Source organism: Microcaecilia unicolor, chromosome 9 (assembly GCF_901765095.1).
Source record: "Microcaecilia unicolor chromosome 9, aMicUni1.1, whole genome shotgun sequence".
In the NCBI taxonomy this organism is placed as follows: domain Eukaryota; kingdom Metazoa; phylum Chordata; class Amphibia; order Gymnophiona; family Siphonopidae; genus Microcaecilia; species Microcaecilia unicolor.
This window is the reverse complement of record NC_044039.1, coordinates 27,902,223-27,923,310: the sequence shown is the minus strand read 5'-3', so window position 1 is coordinate 27,923,310 and position 21,088 is coordinate 27,902,223. Positions and strand designations below refer to the sequence as shown.

The window sequence follows — 21,088 nt, the reverse complement described above, 5'->3', positions numbered from 1 at the left end:
GCTATCTCCATTCTGTGACGTGGTACATATTCTCCGAGCTCATCTGTCTGTTGATCATAACCTCTGCAGAATTTCATATTGTCTCCAGTAACGTGAAGTACTCTTGCGAATGTGTTCAGCGCTGATTCAGTATGCATGGAGGTGATGCATATCTGTTTTAATCAATGGTGCATAATACGTTTTGCCATTACATTTCAAGTCATTTGAATAAAAAATTAAATATTCATATTTCTGGATGCTGATAACATTCAAAATGTCCAGAATTTTAGGCATAAATTACTTAGAAAGCAGAAAACAGGGGATGATTTAAATTTGTTGCCATTTTTGATGCAAACTAAAGATAGAGGTTTGATACAGCCTCGCTGTTCTGGGGGATCTAGAGGATGAATATATTTTTAAGAAGTTCATTTCATTTTAGATCTAACAATAAAATGGAAGAAAATGTAGGTAGCAATTCAAGGAATAAAACACCAATAAGAAATACTTCCCCTGATTAACTTCCTTATCCTGGATTCTTTCTTTCCCAGAAGTTAAGTAAAAACCACAAGATATAGGTGGCAGAGTCTAGTCAGGCAACACCTCTGAAAAATATTTCTTCAACATTTCTGAAGGGAAGAAAAGGGGAGAACGAAGCCTTGCAGATGAGCCAGGCTTCGTTCTGTTTCTCTGAGTCTGACGGCAGGACGTCAGAAACAGAACGAAGCCTTCACGGGAAGAAGAGGCCCTCGGCTGGCGGGGATTGGGGTCCCCCGCCAGCAAAGGTAGGCGATGGCGGGGGAGGGTTGGCAGCGGGAGGGTCGTCGGCAGGGGTCGTCAAAGTTGGTGGCAGCGGGCGGGGGGGGGGGGGGGGGGGTGTCGGCGGCGGCGCGGGGGGGGGCTAAAATTGACCCCTCACCTCGGGCTCTGGACCCCCCTCCTGCCGAAGTTCTGCTACGTCCCTGTTTTATAGAATACCGCTTAGCGCTAATCTGTTCCAGCACTGAGTTTTGAGCAACATTTACAGAATTCCCCCCACTGTGTGTACTTCATATGTAGCCTAGTATTAATATTCACTCCCCCTAATTCTCTAAAGTTGGGTGCCAACTTTACGCTTTGGGGCAGATTCTGTAAACGGCGTCTAAAATCTACACATGTCCAGAAAAAGCACTTAGCGCTACTCTGTAAACGGTACGTAAAGTTGGACGTGGTATATAGACTATAGTGCATAAGGCCGGGGAACATGCCTACATTTAGGTGTGGCCATTTACGCCACTGAAAACCTGGCGTAAATACCTGTGCCTAAATGTAGGCGCATTTCCCAAATACTATAACGTGCAAAAATTTCAGTAACGCACCGACACATCCACACTCCTCCCATGGCCGTGTCCCCTTTACAGCTATGCAAGTTGGGATTTGCACACCTCTTTTTATTGCCAATTAGTGATGATAATTGGTTGTTATCGGCCAATCATCATCACTTATTGGCTCGTTACTCAGTTAAGGTGCGCGCATTAATTGGGCACGCACCCGATCTAATGCGCACTACTCGCCATGCCTTATATAGAAACCGGGGCTTAGTGTGCAAAGTTGCACATGCGATTTATAGAAAAATGGTCAATAATTGGCTTTTAATTGGAGTTAGCCAATTATTATCTATAACTGACTTTAATTAGCATTGACACCAATTACCAGGTACATGCTTAGCTTCCCTTAGTTGCAATTCTATAAGTTGCACGTTCAAATTCCAAAGCGCACAACTTCAAGGGGACGTGGACATAGAAGGGGTATGGGCAGGTCGGGGGGGGGGGAGGGGTGTCAGGCACTTAGGCACACAGAATGTAGAATACTATCATGTATTCACCCAACTGGCGTAAGTGCTCACTTCTAACTTAAGCCTCGTAATTGTGGACTTAACTCTAGCCTTCCGTAAGATCAATCCACTCGGAACTGCTGTTGTAGACTTCGCACTCAACGTGCATCATCCCGGCGCCTAAATATTGGTGCCATTTATTGAATTTACCCCACTGGATGTACTTTACACATTGCATAGAACATAGAGAAAATGCTGCTTTCATTGATAAGCACTTTATCCACAATGGCTTGAAGCAGATTTGTTAGGAAAGGCAGCTTAACATATGCAAAAATGAAAACATAAATATTTGCAGGTGTTAATGGTTGTGATCACAATTCTGTTTTCTCTTTCAGTAATGCGAAGGAATCCATTTGGAATGGACTTCTGCTGTCAGAAAGGGTCTAGAAGTCCATTACAGGAACTGTACAATCCAATACAGGTTAGTTTCCCCATGTCATACAGTCTAAGCCCAGTACTCAAAAGAGTTTATATGTTTAGCACTGGCTGCTAAAAGAGCAAAGCTATAACTTAGGTATTCACACACGCATGTTATATATGTTAATATCTGGGATACTAGCACTTAGGTGGTATGTGAGCACATACCTGTGAACATGCTAGCAGGGTGCCTACTTTACTTACAGAGTGCATATTTGCAAAGGGGTGTATACAGGGGCAGAGCATTGGCTCCCACATACATGCATAACTTAAAGAATATTGCAAGTTACACATGGTCCTGCCCAGCGGCATATTTATTCAAGGTGCGTGTGTTGCGTACATACCCCCTGTCAGACCTGGCCCCCCTGCCTATACTTTAAAATCATCTCTGCTCCAATCTTTGCCTAGGCAGCGGCAGCAGCATTCATAGGCTGCCTGTGGCCTGCACTGGGACTTCCTCTCTAAATCATCCCGCCCCTTCTGATGCAACTTCCTGTTTTGTGAAGGACGAGACGGTTCAGAGAGAAAGTCCTGGTTCAGGCCGCAGGCAACCTATGAGTGCCGCTGACCGGGCAAAGACCGGAGCGGAGGCGATTTTAGGTACCGGGGGGAGGAGCATGGGAGACGCACCCCCTGTTAAAAATTCTTGGCTACCCACCGCTGGTCCTGCTGCATTTAGATACCTACACTTATACCAGCTCTATGGCTGGTCTAACTGTGGCTGCCTAAATGTCTAGCATGCTAATTTCGGGTTGTCTTCTATAATGGAACCTAGGTACCTATAGAATAGGCATCTATCACGCCACCTTGGGACATCTAAATGGAGGCTCCCAGTTATAGAATTATCCTCCTAAATGTATAAACTCGCTATCCATAAATTTTCCATGGTTTTATGAATGTATGTATATATACATACAGTATGTATATATTTATGTGTATATTTTTATGTGCATTTAGCTTTATAGTGGTTTTATTTTATTGAAGTATTTTTTACATATGAAATTATTTCCTCTGTGATCATAAACCACTGAGAATTTTAGATCGACAGTATATAAAGATTAGAAAATTAAAAAATGATGTTGGTGCTTTCTGCTGATTTCTCAGCTATCTGGAATCTACTGCTGGCACCAGTGGAGGCCTGCTCTTGGACTATGTGATGGACACAGCAACAGTAGTCTATCCAGGACTGATTTTTTTGGTGGGGCCCAAAGTTAACCTGGATAGGCACAAAACAATGCAAATGTTGACACCACCTTTATTTTTCCTTTCATTGACCTGGACCACTGCCGCTATCTCAGTAGACTTGACTCCAGAGTATGGAAGGGGTTGGCCATGGCCCATCCGGGTTGAGCTGTGGCTATGACTCTACACAGCAGGGAGGGGAGTGGCTGGGAGAAATGAGTAGCATTTCCTGGAGCGTTCCAGCCTCAGGGAGAGAAAAAAATTCTTTTTTTTTCTCCAGTGCAAAGATTGGTGAATATTTATCAGTGTCCACCAGTGAAGACCAAACATGTGACTTCTCAAAAAATGGGGACAATGTCTCATACACTCCTGTGGCAACACTCTCACTTTTCAGTGTGCACCTGAAAAGTGAGAGTGTTGCCACAGGGGTGTATGAGACATTTTCCCCATTTTTTGAGAAGTCACATACATATTTTGGTCTTCACTGGTGGACATTTTTTTTATTAACATTTGTACCCTGCGCTTTCCCACTCATGGCAGGCTCAATGCGGCTTACATGGGGCAATGAAGGGTTAAGTGACTTGCCCAGAGTCACAAGGAGCTGGCTGTGCCTGAAGTGGGAATCGAACTCAGTTCCTCAGGCACTAGCAACATTCCATGTAGATGTCGGCCCTTGCAGATCACCAATGTGGCCGCGCAGGCTTCTGCTTCTGTGAGTCTAACGTCCTGCACGTACGTGCAGGACGTCAGACTCACAGAAACAGAAGCCTACGCAGCCTTCTACATGGAATGTTGCTAGTAGAATAGCAACATTCCATGTAGAATCTCCAATAGTAGCAACATTCCATGTAGAATCTCCAATAGTAACAACATTCCATGTAGAATCTCCAATATTCCATGTAGAATCTCCAATAGTAACAACATTCCATGTAGAATCTCCAATATTCCATGTAGAATCTCCAATAGTAGCAACATTCCATGTAGAATCTCCAATAGTATCTATTTTATTTTTGTTACATTTGTACCCTGCGCTTTCCCACTCATGGCAGGCTCAATGCGGCTTACATGGGGCAATGGAGGGTTAAGTGACTTGCCCAGAGTCACAAGGAGCTGCCTGTGCCTGAAGTGGGAATCGAACTCAGTTCCTCAGGAACTGAGTCCACCACCCTAACCACTAGGCCAATTGTGTTGCTTAACAGCTATTCTTATTAGTGAAGTCGATCTTTTGTGTGGATTCATACAGGGAATATTTATCAGTGGACAGCATCTCACTGTTTAGTAAGAAAAGTACCTGGGGAAAATCAGAACAAAAGTTAGACCCACCTACTTTTCATCCTGTACAGTCATTGTATTGTAGTTCCTGTGGTGAGCGTTTCTGTACTGCCTAATGTCTCGAGTCCACTCAACTACGATGCTGCTTTCAAACCTGAGTAATAAATGTGTTTGGGTATTCTCAGAAACATTGTGTTGCCCTGCTCTGTAATTTGCCTGACTGCAACAACTCCCCTGATCTAAAAACAGCAAATAATTGTAGATCCGCTCTGAAGTTATTGAAGTTCAGCTTCACCAGCACAGCATCCTATTTCAGGCCTGAGCACATCTGTTTGAGAAAATTGATCTGGGGTACGGCATTTGAAGTCTGCACCACCCTGCGTTAGAGCAAATGCTGGGAGAACAATGATGTCCACTCCTACAGTCCACAACATTTTCAGAGAACAGATTATTAATGCAGGCCCTACTGAGTCTTTTATTCATGAGTTTTGTACAGTTCCAGTTTTATACAGTTTGTGTGTCTGATTGTTTTCTCTCTTTCTACAATAGTGGGTGAGTAGTTGTGATACCCTTTCATTATAAAACAACGGAGGCTCATTTTTTTTTTAATATAGGCATTGCTATGGAGTGGCACAGAGTGGCAAGTACCATCCCCCAAAATGGGCGCTTTCCCTTTCCACCCAGAACCATACAATATATGCAAACTGGCTCGGGCTCGGGTTGCGATTCTGGTGGTGCCAGCTCCTTCCTCCTTCCAGAGCAGCCAGGCCTCATGATTCCAGTTTGAAGTGCGGGGGTTCTGTGACTACGGAGCCCTGAGTGGTTCAAACATCATCTAACTTAGCTTAGTAAAAATACCCCTAAAGACAGGCTGACAAAACGTTTTTCAAAATACTTTTGTCTCCTTAAAAAGAAAAGAAGGAAAATCAGAATGGCAAAGGGACTCAATTGATTTTGTTTCAATTGGAAATTGATTTTTCTATTCTTTTCTATCACTGTTTTAAGTAAATGACAGCAGATGACCTGTATGGTCCATCCAGTGTGGCGAACAAGATAAACTTATTATACATGCCGCCTTATTTTCGAAAGTGATGGGTGCCCAGATTTCGACCCAAATCGGGAGATGGGCGTCTTTTCTCCCATGGGCGCCCAAATCGGTATAATCGAAAGCCGATTTTGGGCGTCTTCAACTGCAATCTGTCGCGGAAATGGCCAAAGTTGACGGGGGCGTGTCGGAGGTGGGGTGAAGGCGGGACTGGGGCGTGTTTATCGGCCGAGGAGAGATGGGCGTCCTCGGCCGATAATCGAAAAAAGAAAGGCGTTTTTAGCGTGAATTTGGGTCACTTTTTTTGGACCCTTTTTTTTTTCCATGAACAAATCCCCCAAAAGTGCCCTAAATAACCAGATGACCACCGGAGGGAATCGGGGATGACCACCCCTGACTAACCCCCTCCCACCCAAAAAAAACAACTTTAAAAACCTTTTTTTTCCAGCCTGTATGCTAGCCTCAAATGTCATACCCAGCTCCGTCACAGCAGTATGCAGGTCCCTGGAGCAGTTTTTAGTGGGTACTGCAGTGGACTTCAGCCAGGTGGACCCAGGCCCATCCCCCCCTACCTGTTACACTTGTGGTGGTAAATGGGAGCCCTCCAAACCGCCCCCAAACCCACTGTACCCACATCTAGGTGCCCCCCTTCAGCCATAAGTGCTATGGTAATGGTGTAGAGTTGTGGGGAGTGGGTTTTGGGGGGATTTGGGGGGCTCAGCACCCAAGGGAAGGGAACTATGGACTTCAGAGGTAGTTAACTTTATTTTTTTAATTGTTACAAGTGCCCCCTAGGGTGCCCGGTTGGTGTCCTGGCATGTGAGGGGGACCAGTGCACTATGAATCCTGGCCCCTCCCACGACCCAATGCCTTGGATTTGGTCGTTTTTGAGCTGGGCGCCTTCGGTTTCCATTATCGCTGAAAAACTATACCGCCCAGCTCAAATCCGCACAAATCCGATGCATTTGCCTGGCACAAACCGTATTATCGGAAAAAAGATGGACGCCCCTTTTTTTCCAAAATACGGGTTGCCCCGCCCCTTCACGTACACGTTCTCGGAGATAGACGCCCATGGAGATGGGCGTTCGTGTTCGATTATGCCCCTCATGGTATGCGATACTTTATATGTATACCCGATTTTGATTTTCCTTGCTGTTTTTAGACCGTAGAAGTCTGCCCAGCACTGTTCTTGTACTAAAATTTACACTCAAGCCCATCCATATCTATTCAGTCTCTTCAGGGCACAAACCGTAGAAATCTGCTCACAACTGGTTTTCCTTCCCAATTACCAATGTTGCCACCCAGTTTCCACTAAGATTCTGTGGATCCATTCCTTCTAAACAGGATTCCTTTGTGTTTATCCCACGCATGTTTGAATTCCATTACCGTTTTCATCTCCACCACCTCCCGTGGGAGGGCATTCCACATATCCACCACCATCTCCGTGAAAAAAATACTTCCTGACATTACTCCTGAGTCTGCCCCCCTTCAACCTCAATTCATGTCCTCTAGTTCTACCGCCTTCTCATCTCCGGAAAAGGTTCGTTTGCAGATTAATACCTTTCAAATATTTGAATGTCTGTATCATGTCACCTCTGTTTCTCCTTTCCTCCAAGGTATACATGTTCAGGTCGGCAAGTCTCTCCTCGTACAGTTTGCAATGGAAATCCCATACCATTTTTATAGCTTTTCTTTGCACCACTTCCAGTCTTTTTACATCTTTAGCAAGATACAGCCTCCAAAACTGACCACAATACTCCAAGTGGGGCCTCACCAATGACTTTTAGAGGGGCATCAACACCTCTTCTACAAGTCATTGGTGAGGCCCCACTTGGAGTATTGTGGTCAGTTTTGGAGGCTGTATCTTGCTAAAGATGTAAAAAGTCTTGACGCGCCAGACACTGTCCTCCCGCCGAACTCCCTAATGCTCAACGCTATGAGCGTGCTTATATTTGCATCTCATTAGCGTTGAGCATTAGGGAGTTCTTCTGCACTGCTCCGGCAGTATTTCTCCGGTGCTGGTCAGTACAGCTCCAGAGTTTTGAGCATCTTCCTGTTAGTGTTCATTGGCCCATGAATCTGCAGAGCTGTTGCCTTCTCTTTCTGCAGGGGAGGAGAATAAACAGTGTTAGTTGAGTGCAGTGCACTTTTTCTAGTGAAAAAGGTGCCGGTACTCAAATGCTAGGCCACCCTTCAGGGGTAGGGGTAATCACTGAGGGACCCTCCCCACAATAGCCAGGCCCCCCTGCAACCAGTCACAGAATCTATGACGAGGCAGAATCGGTGTGTAGAGCCTGAGCTCTTTCATTAAAACTTGGGGACCATGGGTCAATTTTAGCAGACAACAGAAAAGGTGCCGGTACTCAGTACCCCCAAGTACCCCCTCAAGAAAAGCCCTGCTGAAGAGTGACAAGATTCCATGCAGAATTTCAAAGAGTAGCAACATTCCATATAGAACCCCAAAGAATAGCAAGATTCTGGAATCCTAAAGAGTGACAAGATTCCATACAGAATCTCAGAGTAGCAACATTCCAGGTAGAACCCCGAAGAATAGCAAGATTCTTTAATCCTAAAGAGCAGTGTGTTTTTTCTAGCAAAAAAGGTGCCCGTACTTAAAAGCCAGGCTACACTTCAGGGGTGGGGTGATCACTGAGGGACCCACCCCACAATAGCCAGGCCCCCTGCAACCAGTCACAGAATCTGTGACAAGGCAGAATTGGTGTGTAGAGCCTGAGCTCTTTCATTAAAACTTGGGGACCATGGGTCAATTTTAGCAGACAGTGGAAAAGGTGCCAGTACTCAGTACCCCCAAGTACCCCCTTAAAAAAAGCCCTGCTGAAGAGTGACAAGATTCCATGCAGAATTTCAAAGAGTAGCAACATTCCAGGTAGAACCCCGAAGAATAGCAAGATTCTTTAATCCTAAAGAGCAGTGTGTTTTTTCTAGCAAAAAAGGTGCCTGTACTTAAAAGCCAGGCTACACTTCAGGGGTGGGGTGATCACTGAGGGACCCACCCCGCAATAGCCAGCCCCCCTGCAACCAGTCACAGAATCTGTGACAAGGCAGAATTGGTGTGTAGAGCCTGAGCTCTTTCATTAAAACTTGGGGACCATGGGTCAATTTTAGCAGACAATGGAAAAGGTGCCAGTACTCAGTACCCCCAAGTACCCCCTCAAAAAAAGCCCTGCTGAAGAGTGACAAGATTCCATGCAGAATTTCAAAGAGTAGCAACATTCCATATAGAACCCCAAAGAATAGCAAGATTCTGGATCCTAAAGAGTGACAAGATTCCATACAGAATCTCAGAGTAGCAACATTCCAGGTAGAACCCCGAAGAATAGCAAGATTCTTTAATCCTAAAGAGCAGTTTGTTTTTTCTAGCAAAAAAGGTGCCCGTACTCAAAAGCCAGGCTACACTTCAGGGGTGGGGTGATCACTGAGGGACCCACCCCACAATAGCCAGGCCCCCTGCAACCAGTCACAGAATCTAGGACAAGGCAGAATTGGTGTGTAGAGCCTGAGCTCTTTCATTAAAAAACTTGGGGACCATGGGTCAATTTTAGCAGACAGTGGAAAAGGTGCCGGTACTCAGTACCCCCAAGTACCCCCTTAAAAAAAGCCCTGCTGAAGAGTGACAAGATTCCATGCAGAATTTCAAAGAGTAGCAACATTCCAGGTAGAACCCCGAAGAATAGCAAGATTCTTTAATCCTAAAGAGCAGTGTGTTTTTTTCTAGCAAAAAAGGTGCCTGTACTTAAAAGCCAGGCTACACTTCAGGGGTGGGGTGATCACTGAGGGACCCACCCCGCAATAGCCAGCCCCCCTGCAACCAGTCACAGAATCTGTGACAAGGCAGAATTGGTGTGTAGAGCCTGAGCTCTTTCATTAAAACTTGGGGACCATGGGTCAATTTTAGCAGACAATGGAAAAGGTGCCAGTACTCAGTACCCCCAAGTACCCCCTCAAAAAAAGCCCTGCTGAAGAGTGACAAGATTCCATGCAGAATTTCAAAGAGTAGCAACATTCCATATAGAACCCCAAAGAATAGCAAGATTCTGGATCCTAAAGAGTGACAAGATTCCATACAGAATCTCAGAGTAGCAACATTTCAGGTAGAACCCCGAAGAATAGCAAGATTCTTTAATCCTAAAGAGCAGTTTGTTTTTTCTAGCAAAAAAGGTGCCCGTACTCAAAAGCCAGGCTACACTTCAGGGGTGGGGTGATCACTGAGGGACCCACCCCACAATAGCCAGGCCCCCTGCAACCAGTCACAGAATCTAGGACAAGGCAGAATTGGTGTGTAGAGCCTGAGCTCTTTCATTAAAACTTGGGGACCATGGGTCAATTTTAGCAGACAGTGGAAAAGGTGCCGGTACTCAGTACCCCCACAAAAAAAGCCCTGGTTGAATGTGTCCATGGAGAAATATTAATATTTAGGCAAAATAAAGGATTAAACCATAAACAAAACTAGTCAGGTATCATTATGTCTATGTGAAAAGTGAAGTCTTTTATTCCACATTATTTTTTATCATTGTTCAATAAACCTCATATGTGTTGATTAGGCAAAGTTATCATAGAAAAATCAATTCTCCCTTTCCTTTTTCCTCCCTTCTTAATTTCACTGGAAGGACAAATTCTATATATGCTCCTACTTTGAAAACAATGATATACCTTTCATTTATAGACCTGCAATAAAACTCATGCAAAACCAATTCTATTCTGCATTCACAAATAATTTTACAGGTTCATTATAAAGCCGTTTATCAAGTGATGCAAAACAAATGTAGTGTGCTTGCTGTAAAAAAAAAAAAGTCAGAAATAATATTATCACATCATTATTCATGGAAACCTGGAAATGTATCGACATGCCACTTACAAGGGGAAGCTAAGTGGTATTGTGCTAAATTGAGCATTCTCAGTTCTCTTTTTCCCTTGGTTCCTTCTGCTTGCTTCCTAGGAAGCCTGATTTATGGGGATTGCTTCTTAGTGCAAAGGGAAGAAGCCGGAGAACTAATTTGCTGCAGTTGGGGAGGTCAAAGGAGAGTAGGAAGTTCCAGGAAAGCACAAAGCTGAAATAAGCGTGTTTCTTTTGAACTTTCTTAAGTGTCAGTAAGCATAGGCGCCGATGCTGTGGGTGCTCGAGCACCCCCAATATTTTGGGGCCCAACCAGAACGCATCAGAACTATGGCTGCCGGCCTCGGCGGCAATGTTGTAGTTGCACTTCCCCAAGTTCCCGCTTGGCCTGAAGCTAAAGAAACGAAACCCAGAGCAGCCAGAGTGATCATGTGATGTCTGCAGCCAGCGACTGCGCAGCCTATAGAAAAAGGACAGGAAGCAGGAGCCCAATCTTCCTCTCCCCACTGCCCACCCGCTCCCTTCTTTGCTTACCCGCCTGCCTGACTCGCTACCTGCCTGACTGCAAATGAAGAGAAACCACATGCAGGCCATTTAGCTGTGTGCACTGCTGCCGCCTCTGTGGTTGGTCCTCCCCAAACAGGAACTTACATCATAGGGGGTGGGACGGGCAGATCCAACAGCAGCGTTCACAGCTCTATAGCTCCGCATGCGAGGTGCCCATGAGTGAGTGAGTGCCAAGTTGGGGAGGAAAAAGAGAGAGTGATGGGGTGATGCTGGAGGTGGGGAATAGGAGATGGGTGAAGACAGATGGGTGAAGATGGATAGTGAGGTGAAGGAAGAGAGAGAAGAGCAATGCTGGATACTGAGGGAGGAGGATGATGATAGATGGAGGAGAGAGAGAAAGGGGGTAAAACGATGGTGGGGGAGAGAAGGGGGCAATGCTGGATGGTTGGGGGAGAGAGGGGTCAATGCTGAATGGGGGGGAGAGAGACAGAGGGGTCAATGTTGAATGAGCATGATGATGGAATGGCAGAAGAAAGAGACAGTGGTGGTCTGGTGGGGGGGCAAGACAGACAGTGGGACAATTTTGCATTAGGGCGGAGAGAGACAGAGAATATATCCTGGATGGCTGGGGGAGGGAAAGAGAGAAAGACAGAAAGGTGATGTTGGATGGGGGGGGACAGAAAGGAGATGTTGCAGGGTCAGCATGAGAGAGAGGGGAGATGATGCTTGATGAAGGAAAAAGGGACAGAAGATCCTTGAATGCAAACTTGTTTTTTGTGGCAGTAGGCGGAGGGAGAATATTGGGTTGTGTTCAGCACCCCCAATCATTTTGAAAAGTTGACTCCTAGGTCAGTAAGGATGTTCAAAGACCAGTGTCAGAGGGCACGGTTGTGGACAGTAGGAACAGGAGGATGCCCTCTAAGTAAAATAGTGAAGAACCGAGGAGGAGTAGAGGGTGACACAAGACTCTTAAGCGGGGAGGATGCAGAAATGAAGTCTTTATTGAGGCACCAAAACGGAGACAGAAGGAAGCATGCAAGAGGGAGACCCAGGGAGGAATCTGGCCACTCTGACTTAAAATAAAACTGGCATCTATTTTCTTCTATTCAGAGGCTTCAGACTGCTCTTCAGTCTGAAGCCCTTTGAATGCTTACAGTGCACTAACAACATCAGTGACAGAAAAGACTTTGGTGCTCTAGGAAACTATTGCTTGGAAATACAATTGCCTTGTATAAAGAAATGTAGATGAAAAATAATACTCAAATGTTTCGTCTGTCACCTCCTCTCATGGACATTTCTTCTTTCTGCCTTCCCTGTCCTGATGGTTTTATTTGAAAGCATTTACCACTACTTATCATTTCTATAGCACTACTAGACGTACGCAGCGCTGTAGAACATGAAGAGACAGTCCCTGCTCGACAGAGCTTACAATCTAATTAGGACAGACAAACAGGACAGATAAGGGATAAGGGAATATTAAAGTGAGGATGATAAAAAAAAAGGGTTCTGAACAAGTGAATAAGGGTTAGGAGTTAAAAGCAGCATCAAAAAGGTGGGCTTTTAGCTTAGATTTGAAGACGGCCAGAGAGGGAGCTTTATATGTTTGGTGCCACTTATAGTCATATTCACGATGAAATGTGAACACCTGTAGTGCTCAGTGGCCAGACTAGCCACAGTAATGGTATCAGTGATCCTCGCAGCCTGCCTGTTTTTATACCAGTATGAAACTAATGTACCTTGTACACTATGAAGTGTGGAGCATACTATTTAGCATGTGTTTGCATATGTGAGTTCACGTATTTTTCAAGCTGATCATAATTTATTTTGGGACCTCTTTAACATGCATGCTACCTCCCTGCATTACTCACTATTTTTAGCTTGCACGAGAGGACCTTAATGTATGTTCTAAAGTTTATTGTCTACATCCCTAAATGTGAAAGGACCTCTAAGCAGCTGAAATAGTCACAAAATCTATTATTCCATGCTACATTTCTTTTTATTATTGCATGCTTGAGGACAGGTACAATTTGCAATAGATTCTGAAGCAGATAATTATTGAAAGCTAAATTATATTAGGGAACTACCTGGCCACTGAAAGCACATAGGGGGCCCTTTTACTAAGCCACGTAGGTGCCTACGGGCGCCCAACGTGCATCAATTTGGTGTTACCGCCCGGCTACCATGTTGCCCATGTGGTAATTTCATTTTTTATGCACGCCATTATTTTCTGGCATGCGGCAAAAATTGGGCGGTAGCTCTGACTTGACGCACATAGGCGATTACCGCATGGTTAACGCGAGAGACTTTACCGCTAAGTCAACGGCTGGTGGTAAGGTCTCAGACCCAAAATGGACGCGTGCCAATTTTTATTTTGCCATACGTCCCTTTTTCGGCAACAATTTTAAAAAGGCCTTTTTTACAGGTGTGCTGAAAAATGAATCTGCACGCGCCCACAACACGTGCCCACACTGGCGCAGCCCATTTTTCAGCGCACCTTAGTAAAAGGACCCAATATTGAGCAGCTGCTCTCAATAGTGCATTGATACTCAAGAGCTAATACTCCTGTACTCCTGGGGCTAATGGAAAAGTGGCCATGGGTCTCTGGCTTGTTAAACGGAAGGAGGTTTCACTAAAGATGAAAAGGAAGGGCTGCAGACACCTCCAGGGAATCAACATCTGGCTGCTGACACATGCAAAGAATTTTATGGTTCAGAGGAAAGCTGATTCATCCTACCCGTTGCAGAATTATCACATGAATAAATCCCTCCTTAGAGTTATACAAAGTTTTGTTCTAAAAATATTACTGAAATGCTGGGATATATTTAATGTATCTAATTTATATATTTAATTCATTTAATTTTGGGCACTAGAATACCTTTGGATAAATCTACTGTACTCCATCTGCATGTCAACAATTATATTATGGAATGATTCCACTTTAATACTCCACGTGGTGGATACCCAGCGCTTGAAGGCGAAAGATAAGTGATTGCCAGGCAACACTGTTAGCTTTGCTTCAAGTCACTCACAATTAGATTAGATTAAAGGGGGGGAAAATGGAACTTTCCACCTTTTTAGAGAAAAACAAGCTTCAGTGATTGAACACAATACGAGCTGAGGTCTTTGGACAGTCTCCACAATGGAGCTTATTTAATGTAGATTAAATGGAGGTCCCTGCGAAGGTGATTCATGCTTTCTTTTCTCCCTTTCCCAGTAACATAACCTGGTAAAATAATAGTTTTTTTCCCATTGCTGAGGGGTTGGGGGTAAGCAAAACTTTGCTTCCAATAGGCAGATTTGGTCATGCTGGTACATGTTACAGGTCTTTGTAATGTATGAATTTTACAAAATAAAAATCCACAGAGAAAACCAAGGCGCATAGGCAGCCAGTGAAACAGAAAAGGGGGCAGGTTGTTGGCCCTGGACTGCACAGATTCTCTCTTTTCCTTCACCTCTGCCCCTCCCCCACTCTTTGACTCAAACAAGCTCCTGCTTTCTTTGCTCTGAGACTGATGATGAAGGGAAATGGGACTCTTTCTGTGGTTTTTGTAATTACATGCAAAGCGGTTTACATGGAGGGGAGGGGCATAATCGAAAGGGACGCCCAAATTTTGCTGAGGACGTCCTCGCAAAACGTCCCGGTGGAGGGGCGGGGAAACCCATCTTACCAAAACAAGATGGACGTCCATCTTTTGTTTCGATAATACGGTCGGGGGACGCCCAAATCCTGAAATTTAGGTCGTCCTTAGAGATGGTTGTCCCCAGGACTTGGTCGTTTCTGATTTTCAGCGATAGTGGAAACCAAGGACGCCCATCTCAGAAGCGACCAAATGCAAGCCCTTTGGACGTGGGAGGAGCCAGCATTCGTAGTGCACTGGTCCCCCTGACATGCCAGGACACCAACCGGGCACCCTAGGGGGCACTGCAGTGGACTTCAGAAATTACTCCCAGGTACATAGCTCCCTTACCTTGTGTGCTGAGCCCCCCAAATCCCCCCCAAAACCCACTACCCACAACTGTACACCACTACTATAGCCCTTATGGGTGAAGGGGAGCACCTAGATGTGGATACAGTGGGTTTGTGGTGAGTTTTGGAGAGCTCACATTTACCACCACAAGTGTAACAGGTGTGTGTGTGGGGGGTGGCCCTGGGTTCGCCTGCCTGAAGTGCACTGCACCCACTAAAATTGCTCCAGGGACTGCTGTCACGGATCTGAGTATGACATCTGAGGCTGGCAAAAAATATTTTGAAAGATATTTTTTGATGGTGGAAGGGGGTTAATGACCACTGGGAGAGTAAGAGGAGGTCATCCCCGATTCTATCCGGTGGTCATCTGGTCATTTCAGGCATCTCTTTGTGCCTTGGTCGTAAGAAAAACAGGACCAGGTAAAGTCGTCCAAGTTCTCGTCAGGGACGCCCTTTTTTTTTCCTATATGGGTCGAGGACATCCATGTGTTAGACACGCCCAAGTCCCACCTTCCCTATGCCTCCGATACGCCCCCTTGAACTTTGGCCGTCCCTGCGACGGAAAGCAGTTGGGGACGTCCAAAATCGGCTTTCGATTATACCGATTTGGACGACCCTGTGAGAAGGAAGCCCATCTTCCGATTTATGTCAAAACATGGGCGTCCTTCTCTTTCGAAAATGAGCCTATCAGTGTTGTCTAGACAAAGTTATCAGGCTAAGGGCCTTTTTTTACTAATGCTTTTCCCATAGGCACAAACCCCAGTGGCGCAGCTAGGTGGGGCGCCAATGGACTTCAGATAGCGCCGGTGCCTATTTTTCAAGCAGTCCATCCCACCAATGCAGTGCATGCGTGTTCCTTGCGCAGAGCGTTCTTGCACCTCTCCGCTCCCCCTGGCGTCACAACCTGGTTACGTTTCTGACAAAGCCCCTCATTGTATGAAAGGACGCTTTAAGGTTAGGTGACAATTGCATGCATAAGTTATAGAATATTAGAACTTACAGACAGTTACATGCATAAGTGCTAATTGGCTAAGGTCTAGATTCTATATATGGCACAAAAAAAAACTGCGCTGAAAAAAGCGCTATTCTATAAGCCACGCTGTGTCTTATTATTTTCAGTCGGTTCCTTCTTCCATTTTCTGAAGGATTTTCTTTTAACTCTGGTAGCTTCCTTCACCTCACTTTTTAACTGTGCCAGCTATTGTTTGGTCTTCCTTCCTCCTTTTTTAATACACGGAATATATTTGAACAGCATCCACGCCTGATGTAAATTTTTGACCTTCGCAGCTGCTTCTCTAAGTTTTTTTTTTTCACCGTTCTTCTCATTTTATTATAGGCTCCTTTTTGAAACTTAAATGCTAACGTATTGGATTTCCTGTGTGTAATTACTCCAAAGTCAATATTATGATCACTGTTATCAAGCACCATTACCATGCGCTCCACTAAGGATTAGGTCTACAATTTTTCCTTCTCTTGTTGGCTCCTGTACCAGCTGCTCCATAAAGCAGTCTTTGATTTCGTGTCAAGGAATTTTACCTCCCTAGAATGCCCTGATGTTACATTTACTCAGTCAATATCAAGGTAATTGAAATCACCCATTATTATTGTGTTGCCCAGTTTGTTAGCCTCCCTAATTTCTGATAACATTTCTACATCCATTTGTTCATCCTGGCCAGGCGGATGGTAGTACACTCCTATCACTATCCTTTTCCCCTTTCCACATGCAATTTCAATCCATAGGGATTCCAAGATGTGTTTTTGTTTCCCATCACAATTTTCAATCTATTTGATTCAAGGCCTTCCTTAACACACAGTGCTACCCCTCCACCAATTCGATCCACCCTATCACTACGATATAATTTGTACCCCGTGTCCCACTGGTTATCCTCCTTCCACCAGGTCTCAGAGATGCCTATTATATCTAATTTTTCATTTAGTGCTATATATTCTAACTCTCCCATCTTATTTCTTAGGCTTGTGGCATTCGCATATAGACATTTCAAACTATGTTTGTTCCTATTTAATCTTGCTCAGCAATTGACAGTATTAATTTGCAATCTTTTGTCTGATTTTTATTTAAGGACACCTGATCTACTATGGTCTCTTTTGCAACCTCGCTATCGGGATACCCTATCTTCCCTGTCTTGGTGATATCTTTGAAAGATACCTTGTTCCGAACCATGCATTTTTGAATGACTGCTCTATCTCCTTTTTAAATGCCGATGCCAGCAGCCTGGTCTCACCTTGGTTGAGGTGGAGCCCATCATTCCAGAATAGGCTTCCCCTTCCCCAGAAATGTTGCTCAGTTCCTTACAAATCTAAATCCCTCCTCCCTGCACCATCGCCTCATCCACTCATTGAGATTCCAGAGCTATGCCTGTCTTTTGGGCCCTGCACTTGGAATGGGTAGCACTTTGGAAAATGCTACCCTAGAGGTTCTGGATTTGAGCTTTCTACCTAAGAGCCTAAATTTGGCTTCCAGAACCTCTCTCTCACATTTTCCTATCTCATTGGTACCCACATGTTCCAAGACAACCGTCTTCTCCCCAGCAATATCTAAAATTCTATCTAGGTGATTCATGAGGTCCGCCTCCTTCACACCACGCAGGAAAGTGACCAAGCGAACCTCGCGCTCACCAGCCACCCAGCTATCTACATGCCTAATAATCGAATCACTAATCAGTGCTGAGCCCAGACATTCAATGCTGGGCTGTTTCCAGTGACCGGCATTGAATAACCGTTTTTTTTCTTTTTGACTGATTTAAACTTAACCCGCCATAGTTAAGTTTATAGCGGCCAAAGCTAGATCTGCTATTTTGGTGGCACGATTTGGCTACTAAACTTAGCTGGTCAAGCACTGAGTATTTGTGGCTAGCTGGTTATATTGTGCAATATAGCCAATTAATGTACGAAGTAAGTGCTAATATTCCAGTGGAGATAACCGGCTACCTCGTGTTTAGTATTAATGCTTAGCTGGCAAAGTGCTATTTAATTAGCCAGACGCTGGTTAAATAGTTTTGAATATCTGCCAGAATATGCACAACTCGGAGCTTAAATATGTTCACGGGGTGAAGCATGTGCGGAGCCTGGACGGGACCAAAATTTACATATGCAACTTATGGAATGCTGTAAGTTATGCACTAAATTCCTGCATTTAGTCCCGCCCATGTACATCTGCTATTGACATGGCATAAGTGGGTGTGCCTAAATGTAGGCGCATTGATGCTGATTGGCTAGTATTCCATAGTGGAATCTTGGTGCCCAGATTCTTTTATAGAATTAGTGCCCAGTTATAGAATTGCTCCCTTAGTAGATCGGGCTACACAAATAGGAGGCTTATAGCTATCCAAAATACTTTATTTGGGTATTGGTAGAAAACGTATCTGAATAAGTTCCACTGAGCATCCGGATGAAGTTATCCAAATAAGTTTACTGCTTGCCAACTTCCTGAATATTTACATTCCTAAAATTTCAGTTTTCCCTCTGGACTAGGTAGACAATTACGTATCTGGGCTGTGACTCTGGTGAAATTTATAGTTTGTCGGATATCCTCCGAGTACATTTAAAACCTTTTTACTATCTTTTTTAGGGTAATAAGCAAATTTTGGTTTAATTATTGGTGATTTTTTTTTCTTGGTCCTCTGTGTTCATAATAAAGCTTGCTGTTAGTCTTAGGATCATTGTAATCCAGCTGGGGATCCGATAAACCATGCCTGATCCAAACATAAACGTCTGGTTTATGGGGCTGGGGAGTTTAGTCTTATTTATAGAGTGGGCTTCTTCATCTGGCCCATCCTAAATATTCCAATGAGCAGGTGATTTTAGGAGTGAAAGAAGAAAGGGGGTGGGGGGTTGGTGGAAATCTGTGGTTTTGGGATCTATGTCCATATTCTGTCATACATTTGTGGAGAGCTGTGTAGTTGCCAGCAGTACTGTACTGTTGGTTCCCTAAACTCTATGCCGCCTCCTCAGCTGATGTGGTGTTACGGTGTAAGGGCTGCGTTCAGTCTAAATTTACAGAATAGCAACATGGTCAAATGCAGTTTATGTGCTGACTTCGTCCCCCGTAATATTCAAAACTATTTAACCAGCCAGGAACAGCTCCTGGCCAATTAAATAGTGTTTAAGTGCCTAACTGCAGATATTCAGCGGGAGATAACCAGCTATCGTACGAAATAGCTGGTAAGGTGTGGATATTCAGCGCCTAACCAGCTATGCTGAGCGGTCAAAATAGGCTGTTTAAATAGCAGGCCTATCTTTGACCACTAAAAAATTAAAGGGCCCTTTTACTAAGCTGCGTAAGCATCAATTCCGAGTTAGCGCCTGGCTACCGTGTGGCCCGAGCAGTAATTTCATTTTTATTTTCTGGTGCATGGGCGGTAATCGGCATTTGAACATGCATTGACCATTAGCACCCGGTTAATGCATGAGACCTTACCGCTAAGTCAATGGCTGGTGGTAAGGTCTCACACCACAAAATGGATGTGCGCCAATTTTAATTTTTCCGCATGTCCATTTTTGGCCCCTCAAAAAAGCCATTTTTTACAAGTGTGCTGAAAATTGATTCTGCACATGGCCAAAACACGCGCCTACACTACCGCAGGCCATTTTCCAGCATACCTTAGTGAAAGGACCCCTAACTGGTTAGCTCTGAATGTTGGCATAGGCGGTTAACTTTTTAGCTGCCAAAATAAACCCAGATATTCAATGCTGGCTGCTGGATATTGCCCGAGCATTGAATATCTGGGTTTAACTCCATCAGCGGACAGCAAACATGCTACCCACCGCCGGCTGAATATCGGGCCCATTCTTTGAATGTAAATTTTTGCTGGATTGCAGGCCAGTGACTGGATCACGGCTGACATACCTTTAGATAAAGCCACATCTCCTGCTTGGCTAGAAATGAGTGTGAGGATGGTAAAGTCAGGGGAAATAACCTTGAAAGAAAATACATGTCATGCAAGAGTATCTAAGTAATTAAATGTTAAAAAGAAAGTAAGAGGAAGTTGTCAAGGTGCTTATTATTTATTAAACACCCAGTAGCAAAATAATACCCTTCTGGTTGTTAGAGAGCAGCTGGAGATGTAACAGTGTCTGAAGGAGGAGATCCCACGCTGCTTCTCTTTGGATTGGCAGTGGGAAGCTGCTTCAGTTTAATTCCAAGTCTATTTGTGCACTTGCAGGGGGGGGGGGGGGTGTTGACTCAGATCATATGAGCCTCCTCTGATTCTGAGCTGGAGAAATTGAGATGAGACTAAGCCCAAATCATTTCCACCCAGTTTAAGAAAATCTGGATTTTTAGATGACTCTTGCTTTGGACAGAGCTCAGTGGGGCTGACGGTGAATGCCAGGAAAATAATGTTTGGGTCCCGCAGCCTCTGTGCCTAGTGGTTCCATTACTGCTGGAATGGCCAGTCCTTTTCTCTGTTACCTGCTTACTGTACAGTGCCAGTCTTTCAAGATCCTTTTCTCCAGCTTATGAATTGCTGAGCAGGGTGGATTTCATCCAGATATACAAATAGAATCCTTCATCTGTGCAAGGTTAGAGCAGCAGAGCAAGTTGGTCCAAGAGCTGAACAAGACAGAACTGCAATCCTGGCCAGGGGCCGTCCTCGATTTGCATGTTTATGTGTATAAAAAAAGGGCTGACTTATTTATGTAGACTACGCACAATGCAATACACTTTCAAACTTTTACGTGGGTAATTTTGTAAAGCTAGGAGGCTGTTCTGTAAAGGGGCACTTTGTGCTTGTATACAGTTTAAGGTGGCACACCTAGAGCCAGATGCACAAAGGTCCCGTTAAGGATCTGTCTGCTTTTCCGAATCGGTAAAATCGCTGTTAACGGTTATATGTAAGCCACATTGAGCCTGCAAAAGGTGGGAAAATGTGGGTTACAAATGTAACAAATAATAATAATAAAATCATTAATGGTTGTTATCCTTTCGCTCATGATCAGCTATTGACCATTCCCGTTGTCCGTTCCGCCTCTCAC

At 44.5% G+C, this 21,088-nt stretch overlaps 1 protein-coding gene across 2 annotated transcripts in view; it reads left to right on the top strand.

The window, feature by feature from the left end:
• CHST11 (carbohydrate sulfotransferase 11) overlaps window positions 1-21,088 on the top strand; it is a 234,213-nt gene that overhangs the window by 124,990 nt on the left and 88,135 nt on the right. For both annotated transcript variants that reach the window (XM_030215067.1, XM_030215066.1), the window contains exon 2: window positions 2,185-2,270. In XM_030215067.1, coding sequence (XP_030070927.1) covers window positions 2,185-2,270 — 86 coding nt within the window. The remainder of the gene's footprint in view (window positions 1-2,184; window positions 2,271-21,088) is intronic.